The 13,977-nt window shown below is 43.3% G+C and overlaps 1 protein-coding gene across 7 annotated transcripts in view; it reads left to right on the plus strand.

Moving 5' to 3' along the window:
* RHBDL2 (rhomboid like 2) overlaps positions 1-13,977 on the plus strand; it is a 58,349-nt gene that overhangs the window by 14,570 nt on the left and 29,802 nt on the right. For all 7 annotated transcript variants that reach the window (XM_070786814.1, XM_070786813.1, XM_070786811.1 and 4 more), the window contains one exon: positions 12,485-12,750. In XM_070786814.1, coding sequence (XP_070642915.1) covers positions 12,505-12,750 — 246 coding nt within the window. In that variant the 5' untranslated portion in view covers positions 12,485-12,504. The remainder of the gene's footprint in view (positions 1-12,484; positions 12,751-13,977) is intronic.

Here is a 13,977-nt window from a genome sequence, read left to right on the forward strand (position 1 = left end):
TCAAGACACTATGACTGTTACTATGACTGTCGTGACACTATGGAAAAATTATCTCAGATCTCAGTACACTGAGGATCTTGCACTTTGAAATGTTACCTTTCCATAAATTATTGTTTTTTTATGTGTGCAGAGAGCATGTCCTAGGGGTCATTAACTTACCAGGCTCACTGGGCAAGATGTGGGTCTCATGCCACCATGGTTTTACAGTCAGGGGGCATGTCTCATGCTTCTCTTGTGTGGTTTTGTTGCTAAGCAGCCCTGCTTGGTTTTGTGGTTAAGCAAACCTGCTTTCTTGAGTGATCATTAACTTACAAGGGTCTCCCATACTTTTTTCTTGACTTAAAATCCCCTAGTGGGATTAACTATTTAAATACCAACTTTGTCGCTACTCTGTCCCTATCAGTATTCTCAATAGTGAATAAGGGCACCGAAGAGGTCTTTGGGCTTCCCTGATAGCTCAGTTGGTAAAGAATCCGCCTGCAACGCAGGAGACCTGGGTTTGAGCCCCTGGAGAAGGGAAAGAATACTCACTCTAATATTCTGGTCTGGAGAATTCCATGGACTGTATTGTCCAAGGAGTCACAAAGAGTCAGACATGACTGAGCGACTTTCACTTGACAAACGGTCTTCAGAAAAATCCCTTGCCAATGTCTAGAGTCTCCTACGTAAATCTTATGGAAATCTCTTTTTCTACAGATATATATATTTTAAAGGCAAATCACTATTCTGGGTAAATGAGCAGAGCCCTCCCCTTTGCAGAGCCCTCCCCTTTCCAATCCTTGGCCAGCACACTGGCTCCATGATTCATAACAAGAACAATGCTTATACCAGGTAAGGTCAGGAAGTCGAAAAGTTCTTTCCATTTTTCCTCTTCTTGAGAATAATTGCTAACTTGAAGGGAAGGTCTTCAGTTCTTGTGTGCAGGGGAACATCTCCATTTTTAACCAGAAGGCTCTGAGTCTTTTCTACTTTTCCAGTATTCTTTTTAATAATCTACCCTAGTTGTTCTCTAAGTGTAGGATGAGAACATTTCACAGCAGTTCCACCCAGTTTTGATCTGCATGTGTGTGTGTGTGTGTTCGTGTGTGTGTGACTTCAACAAAGAGTTGACAGCCACTTGCTGCAGATAAAAGGTAGGAGCTGAGGCATAATATCAAGTCTACATTCAAGAAAGCTTAAGAAACCTGCATCATCTTTGCTTAATGAATAAGAAAGCAGTCAATGTAGTAAGCAATTCACTCCATGAGTAACACTGTGATGAGAGTGACCAAGTAAATAATTTGATAGCTGTAGATGTTTTTATATTTCTGAGACTATAATATGTTGTAACCATTGGTGACTTGTTTTGAGATCTTGTGCTATGGACTGAGCCTCTGAAAATTCTGGTAATCCAGAAAATTCAGATTATCTATCCCAACTTTGAACCCATGGCCTATATAGGCTACACCCTCATGATTAATGACATGACCCTAGCTTATACTTGCTTTGTGACGCCCTGGGGAGGGGAACCTTTGACCCAGGAAGTGCTGGTGAGCAGATTTCAGCACAGTATAAGGAAGTAGAACTATCAGAAAATACAACAACCTGATTAACGTACTTTAAGTTTCTTTGTAATTTTTCACTACTCTAAATAGTTTTGCTCTGAACATCTTTGAATGATAGCCTTGAGTACTTGCTCAAATACATTTCTAGAAGGAGATTTCTAGAAGTAGAATAAGTCTGTTGAAAGGTATATGAGTTTCATATTTTATAGAAGCCGCCCAATTGCCTTGTGAAAAGCCTGCATCAATTACACCTCATAAACGGCAGCCATTTCCATAGAGCCTCATAAGTATGGATCAGTGTTTTTCATTGTTGCCAATCTGGTCAGTAGTGTTTCCATGGTGGTGAACTGTGCTCAGAAATTCAGCTGTGGGAGCAGAAGGTAAACAGGAGTAGGAGGGACAGGGAATGTCAGATGAGAAGCAGCACCTGTGGAGATGAACCAGAGACAGGCCTCGATATTCATGCAATAGGCACACAGCCAGGTACGGAAGTCAGAGCGTAATAGCGTTTGAGAAGAGAGATCAAAACAAAATGCCACCATCTCTACCAACATGTTCATCTATTTTTAGAATCTACGACAGTAGGTAGACCTAGACGTCAGATCCCTTTACTGCATGTACCAAGGAAGAAGGTCTTCCCTGGTGGCTCAGACAGTAAAGAATCTGCCTCCAATGCAGGAAACCCGGGTTCGATCCCTGGGTTGGGAAGATCCCCTGGAGAAGGGAGTAGCAACCCACTCCAGTATTCTTGGCTAGAGAATTCCATGAACAGAGGAGCCTGGCGGGCTACAGTCCACGGGGTCGCGAAGAATTGAACACGACTGAGTGACTAATACACACTCACACACATACCAAGGAGAAAGCAGACACAGAGTGAGCTCAGCTAAACTGAATGGGTCAGATACTTTTGCAACACAGGAAATATATTTCACTAAAATAAATAAAATGATGGCCTTGAGGTCATAAAATTTCTGGAAATTTTGAAGTCTGGAAAAAAGAGAAAAATTGGGGGAGAAATGTAATCCTTGTTTTTCTAGCTCCTTTTATAGGGGTGTGTGTGTGTGTGTGTGTGTGTGTGTGTGTGTGTGTGAGTCACTCAGATGTGTCTGACTCTTTGTGAACCCGTGGACTGTAGCCCACCAGGCTCCTCTGTCCATGAGATTCTCCAGGCAAGAATACTGGAGTGGGTTGTCATTCCCTTCTGTAGGGGATCTTTCCAACTCAGGGATTTAACGTGGGTCTCCCACATTGCAGGCAGATTCTTTACTGTCTGAGCCACCAGGGAAGCCCTTTTATAGATATAAAGTTGTGTTATTAACAATGTGGAATTTTATTTCCTCGTGAAATGACCGTGTATGACTAGGGCTTATTAACACAATGTTAATCACTCCTACTTGAACTTATTTTTTAAAAGAACATTTATTTATTTATTTTGCTGCACCGAGTCTCAGCTGTGGCATGTGGGATCTAGTTCCCTGACCAGGGATTGAACCCAGGCCCCCTGCATTGAGAGTGTGGAGTCTTAGCCACTGGACCACCAGGGAGTCCCTGAACTTCTTTTAAAAGTGCCTTAGTATTTGCGTTTAAGAGCTGCTGATCTTAAATCCATACTCTGTTTTGCCATTTATGAGACATGAAACAAACTAGAAATAATCATCAATATGCAAGGAAAATGAATTAAATACTGGATTGGCCAAAAAGTTCATCCAGGTTTTCCACAAAACATTGCAAAAAGCCTGAAAGAAAGTTTTGGCCAACCCAATAGCTATTTCTATACACTTAGAGTCTGACCCTTGGAGACTGGGTGAGTGTGAGAGAAGAAGCCTTTATTTTCAGCAAAGTTACTGGGAAAAAAGTAATAAAAGGGGACTTCCTTAAATTTATTAACTATAATCTATTATAATGTGCACCCTTGCCTAATGGAATGCATTTGAAAAAAAATAAATGTGACCTGCCAGGGTCCAGCCCCGGCTGGATCCAGGGATTCCCTCGGGAGGATGGTGTTGGCGAAAGGATAGCAAAGCAGAGAAACAGAGGCTTGAGCTAACTGGTTTACGCAGAAAGCCAATAAAACCTGTGCCATCAGGTTTGCACTGACCACAGAGGCCACAGACGCCCTCTCAAATTGCGGAAAGTGCCCCACCTTAGGCATCTTCTCGAGTGGGTCTTAGAAGCCCGGGCAAATAAGTGGTCTCAGAGGGCCCCCGTGCTCCAAATTAGTCATCCTGAAGGAAGAACAGAGAAGAAAAGGAGAGAAAAGGAAACAAGAAAGAACGACATGGGGAGACCAAGCTTGATGAGCATGGCCCACAACTTTATTTTCCAAAGTAGTTTTTATACCTTAAGTTGTGCATAGAGGATAATAGGGGGAGTATAGTCATGCAAGGTCAGCAGTCCTTGACCCTTAGCGAAGCCAGGCTTTCTTTCTGCAAACTTATATGCAAAGGCTTTAGGTGATTTACATCATCTTCTGGCCAGGAGGCCTGGTAACATTTTATGACCCTTTCTTCTGAATAATGGTTAGTCAATCAAAAAACTTATTTTCTCTAAAGGTGATTATTCTAAAGTCAGGCGCCACCCTCTGAAAGCATTAGATAAAGTTGCATTCCTATAGGGCAAAGGTGTGGTGGGCTATAACAAGAAAAGAATTAACTCAAGGGTCCAAGGTTACAAACATTAAAGCTACTACTTACATTTCTATGTACCAACTATATTAATCAATACACTCCCAGGGACACAGTAGGTAAGGGATATGGAAACTTGGCAGCAAGCATTAGCTCAACAAAGAAATCTCCTCTACTAGTTCTATTCCAACAATTTGAACTCTCTGAGAAGCTCTGCATTGTTAGAATATCTTAAGCTTCCCGTGCCTCTCTGCCTCTCGTGGTTGGGAGGCTGTGAACAATCACATGTGTAGCTGAAGGAGTCCGAACAAACCTGTCAGGCAAGCTAGAAAGTCATCAGAGGGGTTTGAATTGAAATACTCCTATTATGCCCAGGAGACTTATTAACTAGAGCTCCAAGTTGATTTTCTTCAGAGAAAGGTGGTTGGGGATAGCCCCCTGTTAATGTCAGAAGAGTTGGTGAAAGTCGTGAAATAGTAAAACAGACAGATTTTGGTTTTGGGGTAGATGCTTGGGCAGGTCCAGGGGGCCTCTCGAGTTCTGATTCGCCTTTGCATGTTAGATCCTCTCTGCATTACTTTTGTCATGGGTGGGAACTCCCGTCTGGCTCCCGGCAGTGACCCAATTCCTAGTAATTTGCAATGTGAAAATAGACCCCAGACTCAGTCCCACCCTTCCTTCTAGCCATCTATCTGCCTATCCACATACCCACTCATCCATCCATAGCCGATAAGACTAATAATTAAGGCATGTTTACTATGTGCCAGAAATTGTCCTAAGGTTTTATATGCATTATCTCAAATAATCTTCCCCAAAATGCTATGAGGTGGGGTTGCTAGATGCAAACTATTACATTTAGAATGGATAAACAACAAGGGCCTACTGTATAGCACAGGAAGCTGTAATCAATATCCCATGATAAGCCGTAATAAAAAATAATACAAATAAAAGGATGTCTATACGTGTATAACTGAGTCACTTTGCTGCACAGCAGAGATTGTAAATCTCTGCACAACACTGTAAACCAACTATACTGCAATAAAAAAAATTAAAAATGTTATGAAGTAAGTGCTATCCTTATCCCCACTTTAATTTTTTTTTTCCACCTCATTATTTGGCTTGCGGGATCTTAGTTTCCCAAACAGGGATCAAACTTGTGTCCCCTGCCATAGAAGTGAAGAGTCTTAACCACTTTAAAATGGGATCTGAAGATTTCCTGATAAATTAAACACAGAATTACCATATAACCCAGCAATTCCACTCTCAGGTATATACCTGAAAGAATTGAAAACATGTACTTAAATAAAAACTTGTATCGGGATGTTCATAGCAGCTTTATTCACAGTAGCCCAAAGGTGGAATCGATCCAAATGCCCTTAAACCCATGAATGGATGAACAGTGTGGTTTTATCTATGTGATGCAGTATTATTCAGCCATAAGGAATGATGTACTGACACATGCTACAGCATGGATGAACCTTGAAGACTTTAAGTGAAAGAAGCCAGGCTCAAAAGGCCACATATTGTATAATTCCATTCATATGAAATATCTGGAATAGGTAAATCCATAGAGACCAAAAGCAGGTTAATGGTTGCCTGAGGCTGGAGGGATGGAGCAAGAGGGAAGTGACTTCTTACTGAGTATGAGGGTTTTGTCTGGGGTGATGAAAACATTTTGGAAATAGATAGTGGTGATGTATTTAATGCTACTGAATTATATACTTTAAAATGGTTAATTTTAGGGACTTCCCTGGCAGTCCAGTGGTTAGGACTTTGTGCTTCCACTGCAAGGGGCCTGGGTTCGATCCCTGGTTGGGGAACTAAGATCCTGCATGCTGCTTGATGTGGCCCCCCACCCTCCCAAAAAAGAAAATTCCAGTGGAAAATACTCAGAGGGTTTCCCAGGTGGTGCTAGTGGTACCCCTTGGGAAGATGTACCATTTCCAGTGCAGGAGACATAAGAGACGTGGGTTTGATCCCTGGAGAAGGAAATGGCACCCTACTTCAGTATTCTTGCTGAGAGAATCCCATGGACAGAGGAGCCTGCTGGGCTATACTCCATGGGGTCATAAAGAGCCAGACACGACTGAGCATCTGAGCATGTGCATGAGAGGAAGTTTAGATACACTGGACTAAGCTGAAAATGTCAGTAACGTTGGGTACTGTTGATTAAGCACATGCTAATGACAACATTCAGAAAACTACGATCATGGCATCTGGTCCCATCACTTCATGGGAAATAGATGGGGAAACAGTGGAAACAATGTCAGACTTTATTTTTGGGGGCTTCAAAATCACTGCAGATGGTGACTGCAGCCATGAAATTAAAAGACACTTACTCCTTGGAAGGAAAGTTATGACCAATCTAGACAGCATATTCAAAAGCAGAGACATTACTTTGCCAACAAAGGTCTGTCTAGTCAAGGCTATGGTTTTTCCAGTGGTCATGTATGGATGTGAGAGTTGGACTGTGAAGAAAGCTGAGCGCCGAAGAATTGATGCTTTTGAAGTGTGGTGTTGGAGAAGACTCTTGAGAGTCCCTTGGACTGCAAGGAGATCCAACCAGTCCATCCTGAAGGAGATCAGCCCTGGGTGTTCACTGGAAGGAATGATGCTAAAGCTGAAACTCCAGTACTTTGGCCACCTCATGCGAAGTGTTGACTCATTGGAAAAGACTCTGATGCTGGGAGTGATTGGGGGCAGGAGGAGAAGGGGACGACAGAGGATGAGATGTCTGGATGGCATCACTGACTTGATGGACGTGAGTTTGGGTGAACTCCGGGAGTTGGTTATGGACAGGGAGGCCTGGCATGCTGCGATTCATGGGGTCCGCAAAGAGTCAGACACGACTGAGCGACTGAACTGAACTGAACTGAATGACAAACAGTATATTCTATCTAGTCTTCACAGTGACCTTGAAAATTTAATATTATTATTTAGTTTGTGTGTGTGGTAAAATACACATAAAACTTACCATTTGAACTGTTTTTAAGTGTATAATTAATTCATAGCATTCACGTTATTGTACAACCATCACCATCATCCATCTCCCGAACTTTTTCATCTTCCCAAACTGAAACTCTGTACCCATTAAACATAAACTTCTCCATTCCCCTGCCTCCCACCCCTCGAAGCCCCCATTCTATGGCTCACAGTCCCAGATCCAGGGCTATTTACTGGGGTGGCATATAAAAATAAGACATGGCCATTCCCCAGTCTGTCTAGCCTGTGTACCTGCCCTTTAGTGACCTTGACACTGCCTTTTCCCACCAAGTTAGAGAAGGTCAGTTGCAGGAGGACAGTGTTGCTGAAGTGCGCAGAGGGGATGCCTGTGGCTGGGTAGTAGGAAAAAGAAGTCACCCAATGGAATGTGGTTGGGATGAAAGGCAGGGATGAAGGATTTTCAACAGGAAGCTCAGTTAGGAAAGTGGAAGGTCAGAATTGGGAACATATTGCTTGCTTTTCTTCCCAGATTGTTCAGAGGAGTACGTGAGAATTTGCATGAGGATGTGCTTTGAAGAGACTGGGCTGCTCTACACACTTTGTTAGAACTCACATTACAACAGAAGTGGATTTATTTAAAGGGCATAACTTAGCAGAGCAGTTTCGATCGGGGTTGCAGTTGACAAGGTGTTTAGTGGATACAGACTCATCCTTTAAGACATTGATCCACAAGGGGAGGGAAGAAATAGTACAGTGCTTGAGACTTTAGGATCCAGCAAAGGTGTCGTACATATGGGTCTGTTTTATTATATCTTTTTTTTTTTTTAAGTTTAAGGTGTGCAACATAATGATTGTTGTACAACTTACATATATCATGAAATGATTAACACAATATGTTTAGTGAGCATCCATCATTTCATAGAGATACAACATTAAAGAAATAGAAAAAACATTTTTTTCTTTATGATGAGAACTATTGGGATTCTCCTAACAACCTTCATTTATAATGTACAGCAGTTAATTATCTTTATGATGTTGTAGTGTTACATCCCTAGTACATATGTATCTTATAACCACAGGAGAGGTAAGAGATGTGGGTTCGATCCCTGGTCTGGGAAGATCCCCCTGGAGGAATAAATGACACCCCACTCCATTCTTTCTCGGAGAATCCCATGGATAGAGGAGCCTGGCAGGCTACAGTCCATGGGATCGCAAAGAGTCGGACACAACTGAATGAGCGGCAGCAGCAGGAATTTGTACCTTTTGACTACATTCATCTAATTCCCCTTCCCACCCCCACCTTTGGTAGTCACATATATCTGATGTGGCTGATCTTTTTTTCTATGACTTTATTTGTTTTTGAAATAACAGACCCACAGCACTGTTACTTCCTGGTATACAGCATCAGTTCAGTTCAGTAGCTCAGTTGTGTCCGACTCTTTGCGACCCCATGAATTGCAGCACGCCAGGCCTCCCTGTCCATCACCAACTCCTGGAGTTCACTCAAACTCATGTCCATCGAGTCGGTGATGCCATCCAGCCATCTCATCCTCTGTCGTCCCCTTCTCCTCCTGCCCCCAATCCCTCCCAGCATCAGAGTCTTTTCCAATGAGTCAACTCTTCGCATGAGGTGGCCAAAGTATTGGAGTTTCAGCTTTAGCATCATTCCTTCCAAAGAACACCCAGGGCTGATCTCCTTTAGAATGGACTGGTTGGATCTCCTTGCAGTCCAAGGGACTCTCAAGAGTACAGCATAGTGATTTGTTATTTCTATACATTACAAAATGATCACCATGAAAAGTCTAGTTGTCATCTGTCACCATACATAGTTATCACACAGTTATTGACTGTATTCGCCACACTACATTTTATTCCTGTGACATTTATTTTGTAACTGAAATGTACCTCTTTATCTCCCATCTTTTTCTTACCTCCTCCCAACCTCTTCCTCTCTGGCAAAAACCTGTTTGTTCTCTGTATCTATGACTCTGTTTCTGTTTGATTGTGTTTGTTCACGTGCTTCTTAGATTACCCACATAGATGAAATCATACAGCATTTGTCTTTCTCTGCCTGACTCATTTCTCTTAGCATAATACCCTTTCAGTCCATCCGTGTTGTTGCAGAGCAAGATTTTATTCTTCTTCATGGCCAAGAAATATTCCTCTGTGTGTGTGTGTGTGTGTGTGTGTGTGTGTGTGCATACCACATATTCTTTATCCATTCATCTATTGATGGGCACTTAGATTGCTTCCATATCTTAGCTACTGTAAATAATATAGCATTTAACATGGAGGTACATTTTAATTGTCTTTGGATAAGTGCCTAGAAATGGAATTTCTGAATCTAATGGTAATTCTGCTTTTCTTTGAGGAATCCGTATACTGTTTTCCATGGACTTCCCTGGTGGCTCAGTTGGTAAAGAAACCACCTGCAGTGCAGGAGACTCTGATTTGATCCCTGGGTCAGGAAGATCCCCTGGAGAAGGAAATAGCAACCTACTCCAGTATCCTTGCCTGGGAAATTCTGTGGACAGAGGAGCCTGGCAGGCTACAGTCCACACGGTCTCACGAGTTGGACCCAACTCAGCGACTACACCACCACCATGTACCACTTCCACAGTGTCTGTACCAAAGTACCTTCCTACCAACAGGGCATGAGGCTCTTTTCTCAGCACCCTGGCCAACACTTGTTATGCTGTCTTTCTTGATAACAGCCATTCTGTCAGGTGTGAAGTGATTCTCACTGTGTTCTTTTTGTTTGTTTTTGGCTGCACTGCATGACTTGTTGGATCTATTTTCCCGACCAGGGATTGAACCTGGGCCACAGCAGTGAAAAATGTGGAGTCCTAACCACGGAGATGCCAGGAAACTCCCCTCATTGTGGTTCTGATTGTGTTTCCCTGGAGATTAGTGATGTGCATCTTTTCATGTGTCTATTGGCCATCTGTATGTCTTCTTTATAGGAAGAAAATCTACTCAGGTCCCCTGTCCATTTTTCCATTGGGTTGTTTGTTTTTTATGTTGGGTTGTATTGTGAGTTCTTTGTATATTTTGGATATTAACTCCTTGTCAGATCTATCATTTGCAAATATCTCCTCCCGTTCAGTAGGCAGCCTTTTCCTTTTGTTGGTAGTTTTCTTTGCTGTGCAAAAGCTTTTTAGTATGATATAGTCCCATTTGTTTGTTTTTGCTTTTGTTTCCCTTTCCTGAGGAGAAATATCCAGAAAAAATATTGCTAAGACCGATGTCAAAGAGCAGACTGCCTGTGTTTTCTTCTAGAAGTTCTATGGTTTCAGGTCTTACATTTCAGTCTTTAATCCATTTTGAGTTTATTTTTATATGTGGTGTAAGGCCGTCTTTTCCGCATTGTATATTCTTGCTTCCTTTGTCATAGGTTAATTGCCTGTATAGGTGTGAGTTCATTTCTGGCCTCTCTATTCAATTCCTTTGCTCTGTATCTGTTTTTGTGCCCGTACCATACTGTTTTGATCACTGTAGTTTTCTAAATTATAGTTTGAGTCAGAGAATGCGGTACCTCCTGTTTTGTTCTTTTTTAAGATTGTTTTGGCTGGGTTATCTGTGATACTAAAAAAGCTTAAGCTTCAGATTTCTACTTACACAGGCTTCTTCTAAAGCATTCTAAGTACTTTTATAGTTTTTCTGTTTTATAATTTTAATATAATGTTATTTTTTCCAGAGCACACCCCCATATTGTTTAAGCTTCAGCATACACAAAATGTAGACCCACTCCTGCATAAAGGGCAAAAATCTAGTGAAATCCTATCATGCAAATATAATCATGGTTAATTCTCCAGATGTTTTCCCTTCGTATCAATACATTCCTTAAAAAAAAAATTGGATTGTACTCTATGTAGTGTCTGGAAACATTATTTTTTTTCCTTTAGTGTATTTGAGCCTCCCCCATCCCTGCCAGGGGCTTCCCTGGTGGCTCAGTGGTAAAGAATCTGCCTGCAATGCCGGAGACCCGAGTTCGATCTCTGGGTTGGGAAGATCCCCTGGAGGAGGTCACAGCAACCCACTCTAGTGCTCTTGCCTGGAGCATCCTGGCAGGCTGCACTCCACAGCGTTGCACAGAGTCGGACACGACTGAAGCGAGTAAGCGGCAGCAGCACCCATTTTTTTGACTATGAAAATATTTGATTAAATAGTTCAACCAGAAGTAAAATATAACAACTAAACCAAAAGGAGAAAGACTGTACAGATAGCACCATGACACATGGAGAGGAGGGGGTATGTAGTTCAGGCCTCACTGTTACAGACTTGCTGCCTCAGTAACTTATGCATCTGCTTGGTGTCTCTTAGCACAGCTGTAATCGTACAATTATTTGTGTGATTTTTATTGACCTCAGCCTCCTCCCTGACACTGCAAACACTTTGGGATGGGACTGGTCGCCTGATACATAGTAGGTGTTCAACAGATGTCTGTGAATAAATGCTTGAGTGTCTACATATTGAGGATTGAGTTCAAGGGGATACTGGGTGTAGACATTAGTAGCAACTCAGCCAAGAGTGTCAGATGTCAAAGAGTTGTTGGGAAGATGTGTTTTAGGGAGACCGGCAGCGCTGCCCCCTGGAGGGTCAGTGAGCAATGGCCTACTTGACTCATGTGCTGCAGAATGGCAGCAGTGGCATGTTAGAAAGGACACCGGTAATTTAAAAAGGGAAGATGTGGTTTTAAATCTTTTTTGAGGGGAGGGGAATTTTTTAAACTAAAATGGGTGCCTGACACATAGCACCTCTCAGCATAGTACCTGATACATAGTCGATGCTCATTAAATAGTTTTTGATTCGGAATCAGAAACCAGAGACCTGTGTTTGGCTTGGGAGTAGAAGCAAGATGAAACTAAGAGCTGAGAGGAGACTGTTTACATAAGCTAGTCAAAGCTGAATTCGGTTACGCACGTGTGTGGCTTAGACTCTGAGATGCGTCGCCTCGTGGCAGAGCTATCTCTTACACTAATAACTGCCTTGGGAGTCAGTGGCAGAGGGCAAGGAAAGGGTGTATGAGGTAGAGCTGCCATCCCAAAGCTCCAGTCCACTCTGGGTGGTGACAGTAAGTAATTCCATAAGTGACTTCTGGGGAGTCCTCTTCCTCAGCTGGGGAGAACTTAGTACTTTTTCACAATTACACCCGGATGGTGAGGGTATGGATATTACGTGTCTTTGGGCAACAGATCTGCAGCCACCTTCTACTGACTCACTGGGAAGGCACTGAAAACCAGTGCCAGAGAGCCCAGGTGGTGCCAGAGAGCCCAGGAAAGAGCTATGGTGGTGCCAGAGAGCCCAGGAAAGAGCTATGGCCTGAAGACCATAGGGTCATCTGTTTTCCCCTGACAGTCTTGTTCCTTTCAGGTGGAGGGGGACCCAGGACAATGGCTGCTGCTCATGATTTGGAGATAGAAGAGGATGTGAATCTGAATATGGAGACAGAGATGAAAGAAGAGCTGGAAGAGGAGAAAATGAGAGAGGGCAGGGCAGATAAAGATCCCTTCAAGCCTAGAAAAGTCCACAGGATTGTCTCAAAATGGATGCTTCCTGAATCAGTGCGAAGAACATACCTGGAAAGAGCTAACTGCCTCCCGCCCCCACTGTTCATCATCTTCATCAGCATCGCTGAGGTAAACGTGCCGGGTGATGCGCACTGGCGCAAGGACTCCTGGGGGGCTGCAGGTACACTGGGGCTTCAGATCACACCTGGAGGAAAGACTGGGAAACATGTGAAGAGAGCTTGGGGGTGGCAGTACAGCACACACAGAACTCGACTTCGTCCTCTTCAGAGTCCCCTTCCCAGGTTCCTCCTGCCTTCCCAGGCACTTTCAGTCACGTGTTGAGTTTTATTTTTCAAACAACTCCTCTGCAGTGACCACAACTGCAGTGGCTTCATTTCATTTTTGGAGAAGGCAATGGCACCCCACTCCAGTACTCTTGCCTGGGAAATCCCATGGATGGAAGAGCCTGGAAGGCTGCAGTCCATGGGGTCGCTAAGAGTCAGACACGACTGAGCGACTTCACTTTCACTTTTCACTTTCATGCATTGGAGAAGGAAATGGCAACCCATTCCAGTACTCTTGCCTGGAGAATCCCAGGGACAGGGGAGGCTGGTGGGCTGCTGTCTATGGGGTCGCACAGAGTTGGACACGACTGAAGTGACTTAGCAGCAGCAGCATTTCATTTTAGTTGGTGGGGGCTTTAGATATCAAATAATCTCTGGGTGTCCAATTGGTTTGATCTCATGAACCAGCTATGATTGATTGGTAAGGTGTATCAGGAGCTCTATGTTTAAAAGAGATATAGGTTGCCTCCAGATTTCAGTAGGAAAAAATGGGATTGGGATCTTCTAATGATGTCAGCTCTGGGCAGCATGTAGTGAGTATCAGACTCTGGTCCAGTCAGCTGTTTTGTTTTCCAGAAAAGAGTGGGGTGACTTGCCCAAGGCCACATACTTAGTTATTTAACCAGGACTGGGCTTCTCCTGAGCCTCATCTCACCCAGCTTTTTCTCTCACACCATGATGCCTCATAAAGGAACTGACAGAGTATGGCTGCCCGTGGGATGTGACTTAGGGGCATTGTGTGTTTAGTCACTCAGTCATGTCCGACTCTTTGTGACCCCATGATCTGTAGCCCTCCAGGCTCCTCTCTCCATGGAATTCTCCAGGCAAGAATACTGGAGTGGGTTGCCATTCCCTTCTTTAGGGGATCTTCCTGATCCAGAGATTGAACTCAGGTCTCCTGCATTGCAGGTGAATTTTTTTTACCCTCTGAGCCACCACGGAAGCCCCAACTTAAAAGTATGAGAAAGTTTCTGGTGTTATTCTCTTAGTGCCCACTGATGCCTCAACTTTT

The sequence above is a fragment of the Bos indicus genome, chromosome 3, assembly GCF_029378745.1.
Source record: "Bos indicus isolate NIAB-ARS_2022 breed Sahiwal x Tharparkar chromosome 3, NIAB-ARS_B.indTharparkar_mat_pri_1.0, whole genome shotgun sequence".
Classification (NCBI taxonomy): Eukaryota; Metazoa; Chordata; class Mammalia; order Artiodactyla; family Bovidae; genus Bos; species Bos indicus.